Source organism: Camelina sativa, chromosome 9 (genome assembly GCF_000633955.1).
Source record: "Camelina sativa cultivar DH55 chromosome 9, Cs, whole genome shotgun sequence".
NCBI classification, from domain to species: Eukaryota; Viridiplantae; Streptophyta; class Magnoliopsida; order Brassicales; family Brassicaceae; genus Camelina; species Camelina sativa.
The window spans coordinates 25008099-25026985 of NC_025693.1; the positions used below are offsets into that span (position 1 = coordinate 25008099).

The following is an 18887-nucleotide window of genomic DNA, read 5'->3' on the forward strand; positions in this document are numbered from 1 at the left end:
CTAAATATGATGACTTGAAAAAGATACTTATATTGTAAGTTTTATATTGTTAATGGTTCTAGATAAGTATATGTGTTATAGTGAAGTTATTTCAACAATATATATTCTATCTCATGATTTGAATGTCATTATAAGACATAATCTTGTGAATTTGATTTTTTAAAAGCTAGTTATTATATTTTGAATAATTTAATATATTGTTGTCAATGTTTTTAAAACCGGACCGGTAATTGAACGGGGAAAGCTTCTGGGTCATGAATCAATATGGTTCGACCGGGGTTAACCGGGTTCAATTGATTTTGATGATATTTTTATAAATAATAGGTATGGATATGTCTTCTATTTTTTCCAATGATTATAACTATGATATAATTGGATATACCAAATAAAATAATTCAATAATCATAATGTTTTTAAAAAACATTAAAAAGTAATAAACTCAAACTGTAACAAACTCAAAGTATAACCAGTACTTGTAAAATATTTTAGAAATTTAAATCTAAAAGCAATAAGATAATAAGAGTGTAGAACATGCAATCTTCATTCTCTAAGAAACTCTACTATTGCTAATTTGCTAAGAAGAAAACTAGAAAAGGTAATTAATTAAATTAATTGTACTCAAATTTACAAAAAAAAAAGTAGAACCCGGTTTTATCCGGTTTAATGGTTCACCGGTTTTTGGTTTTTTGGCGGGTTGATATGGTTTTTTACCGGTTCAATTTCTTTTGGGTTTTGATATTAACCCAACCCGGACATGATGCCGGTTCGCGGGTTAACGTGGTTCGACCGCCGGTCCGGTCCGGTTTTGAAAACATTGATTATTGTACTTTTTTAATATATTTGGTTTTTTGAAATTTTTTCATATTATTGATATTGCTATAACAAACCAATTTAGAGTGTTTATAGTTTCTAACTTTAATATCAAGTTTCAATATTTTAAAAATATTTCAAAATAAATTATTTAAAGTTTCTTGTATTGTATAAAATTATAAAATTCAACAAAAAAAGTATGAAATTGAATTGAAATATTCAAATTCTGACCTGTTACTCAGTAAATTTTTTAATTCAATAGATATTATTTTTAAAGAATAATATTAATAAAACTTGAGTATTTTGTAGATTGAATCATTTATATTTGTTTTTAAAAATTCAACTAATGGTATATCCGGAAATAAAACTATTTTTTAATTATAATAAATAATATGATAATTTATTTGTTTCACAAAATAGACTCATATATATAAATGAGAGGTGAAGTATAATGATAATTAAAAAATTAATATGTTAAGTTAGATATCAAAGGATTTTATTTGATGAATAATTTAATAAAAGAAATTAATATGGTAAGTTAAATGATATCAAATGATTCTTTAGAATATTCTTTTTAAGATTTTTGGATATAATAAATTCAGACTATATAAATAATTTAAAACTTATTCTATAATCTATTTGTAATCAACTTATTAAAATTATATAGTCTACAAAACATTGTTGTGTACTTCCGTTTTATTATATAGGGGATTATTTTTAAAGAATAATATTAATAAACTTGAGTATTTTATAGATTGATTCATTTATATTTGTTTTTTAAAATTCAACTTATGGTATATCCAGAAATAAAACTATTTTTAATTATAATAAATAATATGATAATTTATTTATTTCACAAAATAGACTCATATATATAAATGAGAGGTAAAGTATAATTATAATTAACAAATTAATATGTTAAGTTAGATATCAAAGGATTTTATTTGATGAATAATTTAATAAAAGAAATTAATATGGTAAGTTAGATGATATAGAATGATTCTTTAAAATATTCTTTTTAAGATTTTTGGAAACAATAAATTCAGATTATATAAATAATAGAAAACTTATTCTATAATCTATTTGTAATCAACTTATTAAAATTATATAGTCTATAAAATAATGTTATGTACTTTCGTTTTATTATATAGGGGATAAGAGTCTGTGAGACTAATTTCAAAATGTGGCCGGCCGGACGCTGGGTTGGGTTCGAATTTAATTGTTTAAATTTGAGACATTGAATGGTGAATAATACAATGGTCGTCACACCATTATATATTATTGACTTTAGTGGTTACATTTATTTACTAGATTTTTTTTATATATTCACTAGATTTTTTATTGTCCATTTTTCTATGATATTATAAAATAGAAGTATACAACCTTTTTTGGTAAACTATATAATTTTTATAAGTTGGTTACAAAATAGGTTATATATTATATATAGGTTGAGATAGGTACATATTCTAATGGAGGGCAATGGAAACAAACAAAACAAAAAAAGGAGAATAAGGAGTTTGAAATAAAGGATCACCCCGGACCTAAGGAGGAACAGGTTGGAGACGGAACCAAGGAGAAACAGCTTGGAGAAGAAGCCAAGGAGAGACAGTTCATAGCTGAGGATGATGTTGTTATACCAACTGGACCTATGATTCTATCTCAAGCTAACTGTGATTTTTCTTTTATCCAATCTGATTTTGTGCTTGAAAAACTAACCCATTTGGAAATGGAGCAACCGAGTAGCATTACTCCCTTTTTACATGTCCCGGAAGAAGAATCACTAGGAACAACACAAATAAATTTGCCATTGATTAGTGATTTGGAGCAGATCAACATTGTGCCAAACTCAATTCCTTTTTTGGTAGACTATATAATTTTTATAAGTTTGTTACATAATAGGTTATACATTATATATAGGTTGGTTACAAAAAATAAGTTATAGATTAATTGAATTTGTGGGCTATATAAATACATAATAATATCCCAAAGAATTCTCTTAAAGAGAATATTCCAATAATTTATACAATTTCCAAAATAAAATCTTTAGTATCCATATATTATTACAAAATATATACTGTTAGGCATAAAAATATACTATTAGGCGTAAAAAGAAATAAAATCTTGGAAATTTATCACACTTAATCGTGATTTCCGAGATCTTATTGTGCAGTTAAAAATAAAATAGTACCTAAGCACGAGTCATATTAAAAAAATTTCACCAAACATGTTCAAAAATTAAAATAAAAACAAACAACAAATATAATCATTTCTCATATACAAAATTACAAAATTAATAATATAGAACTTAAAAAAATAGGTATTTTTTATATTTAACATATGATTTTATTGTATAATGTTTTATCCAAAAAACTTTTAAAAACAAATATATAAATTATATTTTATTCTAAAATTAAAAAAAAAAAAAAAAAAATTCAACATGTGCTCTAGCACGGATCCTAATCTAGTATATATGCTATTAGAACATCGCAATATTAATTATATGGAGTATGGGAGTCTGGACCATCCACTAAATTTCGTGGTCACACGTGTGTATTTTGCTGAGCAAAACAAACTCAAAACTTCTTTTTGCCATATATTAATGAATACTATACATATATTATTTGTTCATACTTCATAGCATAATTCACCAAAAAATTTCGAAATTATCTACTCTGTGACTGTGAGATTTAAGAACGGTTAGACAAAAGAGACATTAAATTCGAAATTCATTTTGAGACACTACATAGTACATAATAATAAAAAAACATAACATAATTGGGTAGTACACTTACGAATAAAAAAAAAACATAACATATATACATGTAGCCAAACAAACCAACTTACCTACATAATAATAATAAAAAAATACTTTCCTAAAACAATGGTAACAATTATTAAAGAAATAAATAAAAGGTCAATTGTCATAAATACTACTAAAATATGTTTTTATTCCAAAAATACCACTATTTAGTTTTTTCCAAAAGTACCACTAAAATGTATTTTCCAAAAATACCAAATAATTGAACTAAAAATCTAATACTAAAAACTAATTCCTAAATTATAAATACTAAATCATACCCCTAAAAACTATACCCTAAAACTAAATTTGTCAACCCAAACATAAAAAAAAAAAATTTACATCCTTAAAATTCATTTTTTGTGTGTTTGTGGTAATTTTGGAAAAAAAAACTTTTATGGTATTTTTAGAAAAAAACTAAAATGTGGTATTTTTGGAAAAAACTTTTTTAGTGGTATTTAAAGAAATTTCTCTAAACAATATATCAATGTTTCCAAAAAATGATTTACAAGTACTAAATTCTACCTAATTTATAGTAACTTATTCTAATTGATACAAAATCTTCCAAACTTTCAAATCATCGCAATAATTGATAACAATCACCATATACACCAATCACAAAATCCGGAATTGAATATGAAAAAGATTCGTTACTATCAAAAGTCAAAACCCTTAATACTTTTCTATAAAAGAGAGCTCTGGTAGAAGAACAATACTTTAAACTTTGCAAACAATCTCTCCGTCTCTGGCAGAAACAATTAAAAATGGCTACTCCGTATGAGAAGATTTGGCGAAGTCTAGGGAAATTCTGTAAATCATAATTATTTAGCTTGGCATCAATCATCATAGATAATGCCTATTTACTTTGTGTGATTATATGTATGTAGCAGGGATTGAATCAAGAAAATGTGAAATGCTTTTGGGTATTCGGATTTTTATGCCCAGGCCTATTCTATATTATACAATTTTAAAATAATTTTTATATTATAATTTTTTTTATTGAAACGTTTGTTATCCATAAGTTTTGCAAAATCAAACAAGATGAATGGACACACTTCTCTTATAGGTTTCACGGGACAAGTTTTCTATAGATAAAAAATAGTAAAACTATTACAAGGCAGGTCTAACGAGATAGATTTGTCCAGCTACACAATTTAGGTCATCTGATTTGACAAGTTTTAATTAATATTTATGGCGAATTTTATCGGTTTGATAGTTGACGGGACAAGACGAGATGGGTTTTTTGTTAGTTCCGGTCTGGGATGGGTTTTCTGTTAGTTCTGGTCTGGGACGGGTTTTCAGTTACTTCCGGTTTGGGATGAAACGGTTTGATAGTCCACATGAAGGGAAAAGACGTGTTTAAACTTTAAACATATCACTTTTCTCTTACTATTTCTTTAATGTGCCACTAATAATAATAATAAACAATCAGATCATTTTTTTTTTCTATACTGAATTAGAAACAAATCGATGAGTTTAGACTATGAACGTTAATAATATTTATATAAAATATGTTTACAACATAATCTAACACATACATAAAATATTGCAAATTTGATCGCAAATTTAGTTTTTGAAATCAACCCCGCACGTACGTGCGGTCCGAACCTAGTAGTATTTAATTGTAGTTATCACTTTTATCAAACATCGCCTCACTTTCCTACTTTCTTTTTTCTTCATTTTTTTTCAATTTATTTTATTTGTATCAATCGAAATATTAATTTTACAGTTTTTTTATCAAAAAAAAAAACACAAACAAAAGAAAGATGAAACAAATACAAAGGTAACAACTTAGATCACAAAATTACATCATTGGGAGACTTATCCTTCAACTTTTTTACTTAATTACTTGGCTAATGCACACATATTTGTGGGGACTAGTAACCTTCACGTCCTCTTATTCCTGCTTCCAAACAGCAAGGCAAAGTAAAACAATATCCTAAAGAAAAGACCTGACGCAAACGTAATCCACAAACATTCCCACTTGCTCAACTCAGTAATACCCTGCTGTGCAAGTAAGTCAGACCCGGTCCTCAAGCAGGTGGACTCTGTTATTCTCGTATTCAGAGACTTACCGAGAGTTTCAAGGAGCTTAATTTTCCCGGAATCAGATACTCCTCCGAGAAGAGTGTTGTCAAATACTTGGACTCCCGTAACAAAACATCGAGATGGGTCATCAAACTCGTTGATTAAGACAGCCTCATATGGATATTTCAGCAGTGAAATGTAATGAAACCATGTCCAGTAGACCGGTATCCGATCTCGGTTGACGTAGAATCCACTCAACAATAAACAGTAGGCGAGATAGGAAATGGCGACCATGTAACTTAACATGATATTGGGAACAACACCGGATATGAAGGTCACGACGGAGGATCCTGACCAAAAAGAGGCGTATATTATGAGGCAATAGAAGTAGAAACCCTCTAGTCCGCCGCCGCTCAATCCAACAGTCCAGAATGTGATCGTGGAAAACACTAAGGAAGGGACAATGAGCTGAGGAAGAGTCACGAGAGAGTGAGATATAACGTAGGAAGATGTTCTGTACGCGTTGTGTGTTGTCTCTCTCAAGAAAATGTATCGTTCCTGAATGAAAACGGGGACATTGTCTAAACAACAGTAGAACATTGTTGGCACAACGAAAGCGAACAAGGTCAATCTCTCTAGTGCTCCTCTTGGAGTGTGGTCTAGCTTCCAATACACAGTGGCTAACAGAAAGCCAGTCACCATTACGGTAGCAATCCGCGTTCCTACAAGCTCGGGCATCCTCATCCAGTTTTTCATGTACCGTTTCGCTAAGATGAATGTTTCGAACAATGACGGGTTTGCGTATGAAGATACTGTTTCCATGGAGATAACATTGTCTCTAGATGAGCCTGAGACTAGTTTACCTCTAGAAACACTTGCATTGATGGCTTCTTTTAAGGTTAATGGGCTGTCTAGCTCGAACATGTTGGTATGTGGAGCAGATTGGCTGAAACTGAGCTTGTTTTGTTGCCACTTTTCATTGAAGTCAACTAAACTTCTGGTTCTTTCGGTGGATCCTTCGAGTTCTCGAACTAAATCAAGAGCGAACTCTGTGATGTTCTCTTTCTCCGGGATGGGACGACCGAAATCGGCGAAGAATCCGGGAAGACTCGCCGGAGATCCATTGAACACACTTTTACCACGAGATAAGATGATAAGCCGATCAAGCAACTCCACGATACGAGCACTAGGTTGATGGATCGACATAATTACAATACTGCCACTTTGAGCGATACGTTTCAGAACTTGCACCACCATAAACGCGTTTGTAGAATCCAATCCCGACGTTGGTTCGTCGAGGAACAAGACGATAGGATCGTGAATAATATCGATTCCTATTGAAACGCGCCGTCGTTCTCCGCCAGAGACTCCACGGTGTCCTTCGTCCCCGATTACCGTGTTGGCCGCGTTTCTAAGCCCTAATTGGTCAATTAGGGCTTCAACACGCTCCATCTTCTTGGATTTGGATAAAGATCTCGGGAGACGGAACTCGGAAGCGAACATTAAGGTTTCTTTAACGGTAAGCATCGGAAAGAGAAGATCGTCTTGCATCACATACGCTGATATGACCTTGAGCAGTCGAGTTTGCAAAACTTTTTCTCCGTTTAGAGTTACGGAGCCTTTTAAGCTTCCCTGAGCAACTCTCCCCGCTAATGCATCGATCAACGTAGATTTACCTGCTCCACTTGCACCAAGAACGGCGAGGATATCTCCGTCACAAGCCTCGCCGGAAACATCATCAAGTAGAGTCTTTACTCCGCTTCGACGTGAGAAACCAAAACGACGTCCAAGTATGACGTCGTATTCAAGATTGTTGAAGGCTAGGACGAACGGGACAGGTTTTAGGTGTAAGGCTTCGACATCTATCACGTGATGAGCTGGATCATCGCTTTTTTCGCTGTCGGGGGAATCTCCTTTTCGGAAACTGTCACAATCTTTCAGTAACTCGTCGAGCGTAGGTGATCCGATAGCAATCTTTCTACCGCTAAGTGATAGATTCATCGTACAGCTAGCGTCGGTTATAGATCATCAAACTGATGGTGAAAATATGGTGGAATAAGAAAGCACTTCTAGTAATGGTATATTTATGATGCGACGTATAGTTCGAAACGTTGTGTATTTATAAGAAAATATGTAACTGGTGTGTTATAACTTCTTGAACTAAAAAATTTGAAAGAAATTTAACGTTAATGGCTCGTACGAGCGAGTCGACAATTTATTCAGAAATTTGGTTTTCGACATTAAATGTATGTAAGAACTAAGAAGCAAAAAAAAAATTGTGAATAATAACGTGGTCATTAAATTCTTGATCAGACTTGAAAAAAAAAAAAATTCAAGATACTAAAAGTATATTGATTTTGGCTTTTGCATTGCGCCACGAGTCGCATTTGAATATGACTCATCAACAAAATTTTGAAGCTGTGTTTCTGTAAACACAGTGACACGTTTGTTAATTGGTATCAGCAACCAATAGTGACGAAAAGTTTTATCGTCCAGAAGAGCGCGCAGATCCAACAGATACTTTAGTGCATCATAATATTATAGAACTATATAGTTATTTTATATACAGAATATGAAAATTATCAAAATTCAATTGGTGGAATTTGCACTAAAGCACCAAGATCCGCCCCTGATCATTCCATCTTATGCTTTTTAAATCGGAAACCAAAGCATGTGTACATTATGTAAGTGTTAGTATTCTTTCTGATTGCCCATACACACATTCTTTTGTTTTGGTGGTATTATGGTTTTGGAATCATCCAAAACCGCTAGTTCTACACTCCTAACTACCTATTCAAATATGAACACGGAAACATACAGAATATAGATTAATGAATATGTGTATAGCATGAAAAAATCCAAAAGAGAAGAAAAGAAGTGATAAACATTATTTATTGAAAGGAAGTAAGGAACCATGCTGAAACCATTGAGGAATGCGCTGACAAATTAATCATGCATGTAACGCATACGGCATACAGATACAATGGATGTTGATGTCAAAGCTAGTAGGAGAACCACTCACGTACGTCTCTCACTCTCTTCAATGTGGCTCCACAAAACGGTTAGTAATTTGGTATGGGTACTCCACTTTATACCCAATTCTCCACTAATTGGTTAAACTCGAATGCCCAATTGAGTTGGATTCATGATTAATCTAGTTTGTTTGGTATGATCATTGTAATGGAGACTCAGAATACAACTAACAATAATAGAAAGTAATTGACCAAAGAAAACAAAAAGTGACAACTTGCAAGTTAAAAAATCTATACTAGTTCTTTTAGAAAAAAAAAGAGTAAAAAGTTAACTATAATTTGTGTGTGGCTCGTAGGATACGACAACCACCACCAACATCGCCGTCGTACATGCATGATTTCATTAATTATTTTTTATCTTTCTACTATTATTTCATGAAATTATTTTCGATATAACTGTACTTAAGAAATACTATAAATTGTGATTGTTGAATTTAATTCGTGGTACATGCTTGGAATAAATGCAATTAGGCTTGTTTAACTCTCAAAGTTGGGACGTCTACCAAGTTTTATTTAAAGTAATGTTTTTCTATATTAAAACATTTTAAAACATTTTTTCTTTGACTAATAGTAGTACAAATTACAAGTTTCAAATCATAACACCTAAAATTAGTACTATTTGTTTTCTCGTCGATCAGCAGGGATCTGACGGCCGTATACACATTCTTTCGTTTTTGGAATTATGGTTTTGAGTGTCCACCACAATCGCTAATTCTACAGTTATACTCCTAAAGGGAATGAAATAAATAACATTTAAGAAACCGAATTATGAGATACAGTATAGAACTTTTTTTTTAGCACGAGAGATTACTAGCTAAATAGGAAGTTTAAAGCAAAGTTTTGTTTAAAACTGACTATCGAATTGTCCACGTGACCCATTACCAAATTTTGCACTAGTCCACCCGCCCTAGATTAATGTATTATGATCTATCACTTCAAAGCTGCTGGGACATGGTACCAAATCTTGTTTAAAGCAATGTTTCTATATAAGAACTACCCTTCAATAGCAAGAACTACTTTTTCAATCCTTTATCGCCCATAATTTCTTAAATCGTATAGCATCATAACATGTAAATTAGTACGACAAGCACACGGTATTAGTTATTTTCCGTCGGTACAAGTATGATTGTGACGGCAATTTAATTTGCTTGGTTGTTTTGGAAGCATGGCTCAGATGAGAGAATTCGGGAGGTCCCAAATCTAAAAACAGTCGGGTTTTTTCATTTCACATGGAGATTATTATTAAAACAAATATCTTGACAAACGGATAACCACAAACTTTATCCCTAAGAACAAGGAATACATCAGTCCTAGTTCGGTAACATGATCCGACATCAGCAAAACTGTAAATAAAACGATTATAGAATCTCTAAATTTCTGACAACCTTCACTCATAGTTGCTTTTCAAAGAAAAGATGAAGTCGTCAAGAAACCGTCAATTATTGAACTGATTCTCAAGTCTTCTTGTCTTCACGGAGCCTCGATTGAGGCCAAAAAAAAAAAAAACAGTCGGTTAGTATAAATATTTGTAAGAATAAATTTTTTTGTAGGATTATTTCAGTTTTCAACCAATAATACTTTTGAACTGAAAAATTGAGAGACCTAACCATATGAACTTACAAAAGATAGCCTTATAATGATAGATCATTATTATTATCAAGCACAAACTTCTCTGCTTATGATCGACTCAGTGTATGTGTATGAATCGCAGATCAAAGATTCAAAGTTGCATCTCTAGCTACCCCAATGTATTAGATTTCCAAATAAAGATTATATATATATATATATATATATGTTCTTAAGAGTTAAGAACGCGCTCTTGTTCGACCTTGAATCTATGGTTTGTGTATCCAAAACCGCTAGTCCTATAGTTTTCTCCCAAGAACCTCAGGGTTTAACATTGATCGATACCAACAATATACACAATCATAATTAACGAAATCAATCAATGAAACAAACAATGAAATAGACATTTATTAGAAAATGAACCAAGCTGGAACGACTGAAAATATCAAAATATTATTACTAAAAATAGGAGAGATAAGCTCAATTTTAATGACATGTTTTAAAATTGACAAAGTCCTACCCGGTCCAAACCGGTTTGGTAAACCGAATCATCTCGATCTAGAGAAGAATCTACTTTTGTCGTGTTTGTGACTTTGTCGCTCAAGCACCGACGGGTAAACAGAAACATAACGAAACGACGTCGCAGTAACACCGAACGATGGCGTCGCTACCATACGCCGATGCCGATTGTAGCCTTAGAGCTTTAGCTGGCCGTGCCGAGGGTTTCGGCCGCTTCGCTGTCGGTGGTCTCCACGGCGATGTCTACGTCGTCACTTCTCTCGCAGGTGAGATGTCTTTTTATTCGTAAACACACACATATCTACGAATCTATATATATTGGTTATGCTCGATCCTTCACCGATGATCATATTTGATTGTGAGATGCATTGGTTTGATTTGATTTGAGACATCGTATCTGTTTGTGTATTCGAAAGATGTTGAGATTGATTTATGTGTAGATGATGGACCTGGGACTCTTCGTGAAGGAGGTAGGAGGAAAGAGCCGTTATGGATTGTGTTTGCAGTTTCTGGAACTATTCATCTCAATTCATACTTGAGTGTATCCTCTTACAAGACGGTTGATGGAAGAGGACAGCGAATCAAGCTCACTGGGAAAGGGATAAGACTAAAGGAATGTGAGCATATCATCATTTGCAATTTGGAGTTTGAAGGTGGTAGAGGTCATGATATTGATGGTATTCAGATTAAACCAAAGTCTAGACACATTTGGATTGATCGGTGTAGCTTACGCGATTACGATGATGGGCTTATTGATGTCACTAGACAAAGCACTGATATCACTGTTTCTAGGTGAGACTAGATGATTTTTTCTTTTTTGGATGGTTAAGGAAGCTAGTGTTGTTGTTGTAGGGTCTTTTTCTGGTGATTAATGTTTTTTGCATCTTTGTTTCTACAGATGTTATTTTGCACAGCATGATAAGACGATGCTGATTGGAGCAGATCCTTCTCATGTTGATGATAGATGTATCCGAGTTACCATTCATCATTGTTTCTTTGATGGAACCAGGCAGAGGCAACCTCGTTTGAGGTTTGGCAAAGTTCATTTATACAACAATTATACAAGAAACTGGGGATTATATGCTGTTTGTGCTAGCGTAGAAGCGCAGGTAAAAATCTCTTTTTCTAGATTCCAATTGTAGATCTTATGTCATTGCTTCATATCTCAACTGAGGAACAATTGTGTTTCTGAAATCAGGTTTTCTCTCAATGCAATATATACGAAGCAGGTGTGAAGAAGAAAACTTTTGAATACTACCCAGAAAAGGTTGATTCTTGCTTTTCACTTGCATTTAGAGAAAATCTTGTTCTTCTTGTGAATTCACCATCATCATCATCTTGTGTTGATTTGTTTGTAGGCTGCTGACAAGGAAGAAGTGAGAGCTGGTTTAGTACGTTCTGAAAATGACTTGTTCTTGAACGGAGCTCAAGCTTCCTTGTTGACAGGAGCCAGTGAAGAATGTGTGTTCCATCCAAGCGAGCACTACCCGACATGGACTGTCGAGCCACCATCAGAAACTCTCAAGCAAATTATGCAAATTTGTACCGGTTGGCAATCTTTATCCCGTCCTTCAGATCATGGAGTTCCTAAGTAACAGTTGCGATCCGATTGTTTTCTTGCATATCATATTTTCTTCCTAAGTTATTCAAGAAGTGAATAAGGCTTTTGTTCGTCAGCACTTCATTTTCAGAGTACGCTGTTGTGTGTGATTTTTGATGCATTTTTCTTCTTTGTGATAAGTAATTGGCTTCTTGAATGTATAATCCCTGATTCAAATTCTTTGCCAGATTTATATCAGCTTTGGTTATTATAGACTATACTAGTTGTTAAAGCGTTTCATAGATTTTTTTCCTTAGATCTAGAAGATGACGAACTCAGTAGAAATTATGTAAATAAAATCCCAATGTTGTTTTTCGTTCTCATTTTCTGTTGTACACACAATGCAAACACAAGTAGCCGTACATTTTTTTTATATTTCACATCATGTAGAATGGAGCATTCAGCCAAAACCATGGATCGAGTCTCTCAGCCTGAAACACAACCAAGCGATTTCCAAGACGAAGAAGACGAAGACGAAGAAAAAGAAGAAGATGCATGAATTGGTGTTCCGTGGAATAGATCGGAGATGTAATTCTCCAAATTATCTGGCTTGAACCTCACCAGGATCTCAGTATTTCTCTCCTGGCCGAGCATTGGTAAGTACTTCCTGTAAAACTCTCTGTATTCTGGTACAAGTTTCTTTGCTATCGAAACCTTCAGTTCGTCCCTAAGTTTTGCATCTGGTACAACTCGTGATGATTGTTTCATATATGCTTCCTCAAATGCCGTGTGAAATCTTCTGAAATATATTTTGGCCTCCTCTGGTGATAGGTCTGTGGGTTCCTCTGGTAAAGACATGAAAACATTGGACCATGCTGCTATCTCATAATTCCCAGCATAGGCGCTGAGTTTATCTTCATGGTTAGTGAGCCAATCATCACCAAGGAGATCCCTCAGTTGAGTTGAACGAACCGTTTCAATGATGAGCTGAAGGTTGTTAGCAAGGAAAAGGTAAGACAGAGAAACATCCTTGTAATGTTCTGCTTTGGTGTCTAGTTTGCATAGCAAAACCAGGATGAGCCAAGCAAAATGGACCGAGAGTGCGTGATTTTGTTGTTCATCTTCCGAAATTGGAGTTCTGACATAAGATTCTAGCAGGCGGGTGTCTCTCGGGATTGGATGGTCTGCAAGGATTTCAGACAATACACCGCTGTATTTAGAAAGGGAAGAGATGAAGCTCATTGTTGACCGTGTCAGTTTATGAACCCCTCCTCCAGTTGTAAGGGCTTTCGTGGAATCCTTCTGAATGGTTGATTCAAAGTCCGTGAGAGCATTGTGGATTGAGACCTTTAGTTTTTGCAGCGTTGTGAGTGCCTGAGATTTCACACCAGCTACTGCATCGAAGTGGAATATCATCTCTATGTCTTGCCAGAGATCAGAGATTGCAGCTTGCAGATCCATTAGCGGGAAGATCCTCTCATGAGATTTTTTCTCCTTGGCAATAAATTCAGGGAACTTGAAAAGGTTAGTGGCTGCTTCGTTTGCAATCTCGTAAAAGCATGACTCTCTTGTTGAATTAGAGGCAGAAAAGACATGATCACAAAGAAGTTTTTCTCCACGGAAGAGCGTGGCAATTCCAATCTTTGCAGCTTTTATCCAGTTCTTGATCATATGCTCGAGGGTGACCGAGTCCGTTCTGTGAAATCTGGAGCCTTTGTAGATTTCTATCCCGAGCAAGCTCAGTCCTTCATCTACGATTGATTTTCTGATCCGCTTATAAATCTTTACGCACTCTTTACCATATCCACAACTGATCATACTCTCTGCTATCGCCTTTAGGTCAGACATCACCACAGCTGCAGCTTTCTCTACCTTAGTGATCGATTCACCAGCTTTCCTCAACTCATTGTCACTGTCATAGTCGTCGTCAGATCCCATAAAATCTTCAAATTCAGAATTGCTGGAGGTTGAGGATTGACCGGAAACTGATTCGGGATCAAGCCTGTCTCTATTTGAAGATAATATCTGGAAGAACTCTTTCTCGAGTCTCGCCATGGCGATCTGCATCAGGGTCTGTGCAAGAGCAAGCTTTGGAGATTGAGAGTCTTCAGAGACAAGAAAGTGCATCGCTCTGCGCAAATCACGGACACATCTGATGAACTCTTTGGCCTCTCTTCTGCTATGGTTGAACAGAGAGACGATCTTGGTGAAGGAAGGCGTATTCGGGTCCCATTTTCTGATGACAGATTCTGCTTTCTCCATGGTTTCCTCAACCATAGACTGAGTAAAAGTCTGGTTCAGAGGAGAAGCAGGGAAAGAAGTGAATGAAGAAGGAGAAGAAGGAGTATATTTAGGAGATGAGGAAGAGAAGAAAGAAAATTTCGCCATTTTCGCCATTGATGAAAAGCTCTGTATTCTCTTTCTTTTTCCTGAATTGAAAACGAGGAGTTTTTCAAAAATGGTGTTACTTGGCTTTTACTCTTTATATTTTGTTAAGGGAGATGGTATTTAACAATTATATATATAGAGAGATTGGTCTTTGACTATTGAGATTGAAAGCGATGAGATGTGCTTACCTGTGATTGTGATTTGTGAATATAGAGACTATTGACTTTGATGTATAATATACTCCTTAAATGTATTTTTATTAACTAGAGTACAAATTTTAATCTGGCGACAATGTTTTGCTATACACGTCTATCTAGGAGAATTTGACCATTTCAATCTGTCAACTTATAACTTTTATATATGTATTTTAATCAAATTTTCAATCAATTTGACTTTTTTATAGCATCATTCGTAATATTTGTATCTTTCTTGTTTCGAATTTTGTATTTTAGTAGAAGTTTTTGACGAAAAAAAGAAAAAACTAATAGAAGTTTCACTAGAAAAGTCCGAATTCTAGATTAGATATTCAGCGTTCTCTTATTAGAAAAACGCGTGTCTGCATTTCAGTTTTTGTTTTGTGTCCGTCAACGTCTGCACTTCAGTAATGAATAACATTATAATCTGTTATCGTTGTCCTTATAAACTAACAGCTATATGTTTATTTCAATAGTTAAAGATAAAAGTGCTACAAAATATTTCAGTTGATTTTTGTAGCCTTATATAAAATCTAATATATTTTCGTTTGACCAAAAGAAGATCGAAAATGATGATGATACGTACTTATTATCTTCTTGACCCAAAAAACAATGAAGTTATATTCCAACTTTGCCAATACATAACATATCATATGCACACAAACACAAGACATTCGCATGTTAGGTAAGTAAGATCAAGTTTGCAAGAAAAAGTCAAATATACGCACTCGATAAACTGTGATATGAAAGATATACAATACATACCGGAGTCATTAGCAATTCGCATGTTATTCGTTTTACCAAAGTCAACTGAGCTTACATGATATATTTCAACCCATTTTGGCTTCAACGACTTGTATATGTGAGTTGGCTTACTCATTATAAGCTAGTCTACGTTTTGTTACGACTCTCTTTAATTTTAAAATTATAGACAGAATTATTTCACGATGTGGTTAGATTAGAACCAAATCATAAGGAATTTAGTTATTCTAGTTGTCTTTTTTTAAGTGGAATCTTCAGTCCACAAAGCAATGAAGACTCGCATGGTCTTCGATTACAAACAAACTCATAAGATTTTATTTTAAATCTGACAGTATTATCTTTTTCGCCCAGCTCCAGATACTGCTAGACTCAGAGAGTAGAGTGTGCATATGGGACTTTAGTTTTCAATTCGATAACAATGTGTGGGCTACCTACTTTACCTGTGAATAAAAAAATACCCATAAAAATATCAAGACGGATAGCCCATTTGGGTTCCGTTTAAGCCTAACTCGGATATTTCAGGTTTTCAGGTATAGACTTATAGCATATCGGCTATTTTTAGATTTTGTTTTGGGTTTGGATTTGGATTAGGATTAGTTTAAGTTCCAAAAAATCGTAATTTGTACATTCAAATTTATCCAAACTACTAGAAGATATCCAAATAATTAAAAATATTGGATATTTATCTAAATTTACATTAAAATAGTTTAAATATCTACAAATATCTAAAATATTCAAAAATTCAAATGTTAGACACTTAGGTACATGTAATTATTAGTAGTACTATTATGGATAATTTAAGGTACATGTTTGGGTTTGGATTTTCGAATTAAGAGGTTTATGAGTTATTCGGATATTTTAAAATTCTGAATTTGAATTCGAGTTAGACTTTTCAGTTTGGGTTCGGATATCGGATCCTCGGGTTTGGATATTATGCCCATGTCTACACTTTAATGTGTAAGATTTAGGTCTCTTATATGAATTTAATGTGAGAAAAGATTTATTTTAAAACTATTTTGCAAACAAAATCAACTGAATAATTTTTAACTTATATAATAGATTTCAAATCAACTTTAATTAATTTATATTTAGAATAGAAATATTAGTATATTAAATACGAAAAGTAAATAATTTTCTAAAAACCCTGGATAATTGTTGAGATTGATATACTATACTTAGTTAAATTATATACATATAAATTTAATATGAGAAAAGGTTTATTTTAAAACTATTTTGCAAACAAAATCAACTGAATAATTTTTAACTTATATAATAGATTTCAAACCAATTTTAGTTAACTTATATTTAGAAATATAAATATTAGTATATTAAATATGAAAGTTAATTAAGTAAATAATTTTCTAAAAAACCTGGATAATTGTTGAGATTTTTCTATTTAATTATGTAAATTTTCTTTAAGCTAATGAATGTATTTATGATATTTTAGTAATTTTACCTTGTTTTACCTTGTATGTACAGTATATGTAAAATATATATATTTATATATATATAAGATTTGGTTTAAAAGAAAAAAAAAGAGTTTACCTAAAATAGAAGATAAATTATATACATCTAATTTTAACATAAGAAAAAAAATATTTTAAAACTACAATTTTGCTAATAAATCAACTGAATTATTTTAAAATTAGATATTAAATGTAAAATAAAATTTAATTAATTTATATTTAGAAATAGGAATATTAATATATTAAATATGAAAGTTAAGTAAAATATTTTTCTTAAAAAACCTAGATAATTGTTGAGAGTTTTCTATTTAATAATAAAGTTTCTTAAGCTAATGAATACATTTTTTAGTAATTTTATCTTGTTTTTATATCACAAAAATTAGTATGTATGTATATATATAATTATATATATAAGAGATTTGGTTAAAAGAAAAAGAAAAACAGTATATTCTCCAAAATAAAGCAGAGGACATTTCTAGGGTTTGTTCGGCCATGGCTGGTGATGCCGATTCCTTCCAAATCCGAGATTCGACGGAGTTCGATTCTCCACTACCAAATGAGCCGACGGTAGAGAAAGATGCAGAGACAGAGGCAAATGCAGAGCCTCCACCAGGTTTCTTCTTCGCCGGCGAAAGACTACTCCCACTAGGCAGCTCAAAGGATCCCGAGTATAGGAGACAGTGCGATATCTTCTACGACCAGTTTCAGAAAAGCGAGGTACTTTTGATTTAGTCTTATGTTGATGTTAAGACAGATCTAGGAACCATGTTACTCTGTTTTTTTTTTTGTTCTGTTTGCTTGACAGTGGCCTTAAGAGCCGACGCTTAATCAATTTTCATATATTCCAGGGGTTTGATGTGGACTGGGACAACTTGGGCTACAAGTTCTTTGCCTTCAATTTTGCCTGGGAACAACATTATCATCCACCTGGGAGGAAGGAAGAGTTGCTCAAACTGCTTACACAGACAGCCATTGACGTATACAACAACGAAACTGTCAGAACTTGGTCTTCTTCGTATAATATTTTCAGCTTTCTGATGGTTTTTTTTTCCCATCTTTGATCACTGATCTTTCTTTTCTTTTTTTTTTTTTCCTAGGGAAGCAAAATTGAGTTTGTGGAGCATGTGAAAGCAAATACAGCGGCATGTAGAGGTATTATGTATTATATAACATTTTCTGCGAAAGAAGTTTCATCACCAGATTCAGTACCTAAACGGTACCAAGCAAAGGTGGAGCGATGTGGTGATGAGATTTCAGTCTCTATGGTCAGGCTAAGGCCAACACAAGACTGATTGCTGGTGAGCTTTTACACACATATTTTTTCTTTTTGGTTTACACACATATATCTTCTGCTTTTCTTTCTATTTCATTTTGTATAATATTTCTCTCGGTTTGTTGAACTTGTGAGGTTAACTGATTGTTCAACTTTTGATGCATGCAGGTGACTCCGGCTTCACCGTCTTGGACTCGTTTTTATAAAATTTTATTAGATGTATTTCATGTAATCTCTTAATTACCAGTCAATGTTTGATGCTCTGTAAACATTAACATCTTTACTTAAATATGTTTATCTAAATCATGATATCGCCAATGAAAAATGGTAAAATTAGACTAATTAGTGCCATGACACCACTCGTTAGATGATGTAAAATGGGGATTTTTCTTATTCTAAGTCATTAAAACAGTGAGAGAGAAAGAAAGTATAAGAAATATCTTACCAGAGATTTCAGAGAGAAGAGAGGAAGAAGAGAATGAAAAAGGCAATGATAAAAGAGAAGCAGAAGA

At 33.2% G+C, this 18887-nt stretch overlaps 4 protein-coding genes across 4 annotated transcripts; 2 read left to right on the forward strand and 2 right to left on the reverse strand.

The window, feature by feature from the left end:
• Positions 5349-7820, reverse strand: LOC104712138 (ABC transporter G family member 19-like). Its single transcript, XM_010428967.2, has one exon. It carries the CDS (start codon positions 7634-7636, stop codon positions 5495-5497), a length of 2142 nt encoding a protein of 713 aa, XP_010427269.1. The 5' UTR covers positions 7637-7820; the 3' UTR covers positions 5349-5494.
• Positions 10821-12565, forward strand: LOC104712139 (probable pectate lyase 4). The gene is made up of 5 exons (XM_010428970.1): positions 10821-11018; positions 11193-11544; positions 11651-11861; positions 11951-12019; positions 12111-12565. Exons 1-5 carry the CDS (start codon positions 10892-10894, stop codon positions 12345-12347), a joined length of 996 nt encoding a protein of 331 aa, XP_010427272.1. The 5' UTR covers positions 10821-10891; the 3' UTR covers positions 12348-12565.
• On the reverse strand, positions 12620-14867 carry LOC104712140 (exocyst complex component EXO70A1-like). The gene has a single exon (XM_010428971.2). It carries the CDS (start codon positions 14687-14689, stop codon positions 12779-12781), a length of 1911 nt encoding a protein of 636 aa, XP_010427273.1. The 5' UTR covers positions 14690-14867; the 3' UTR covers positions 12620-12778.
• LOC104712141 lies at positions 17544-18681 on the forward strand. Its single transcript, XM_010428972.2, has 4 exons — positions 17544-17819; positions 17951-18097; positions 18200-18400; positions 18544-18681. The coding sequence occupies exons 1-3, from the start codon at positions 17595-17597 to the stop codon at positions 18392-18394; spliced, it is 567 nt and encodes a 188-aa protein (XP_010427274.1). The 5' UTR covers positions 17544-17594; the 3' UTR covers positions 18395-18400; positions 18544-18681.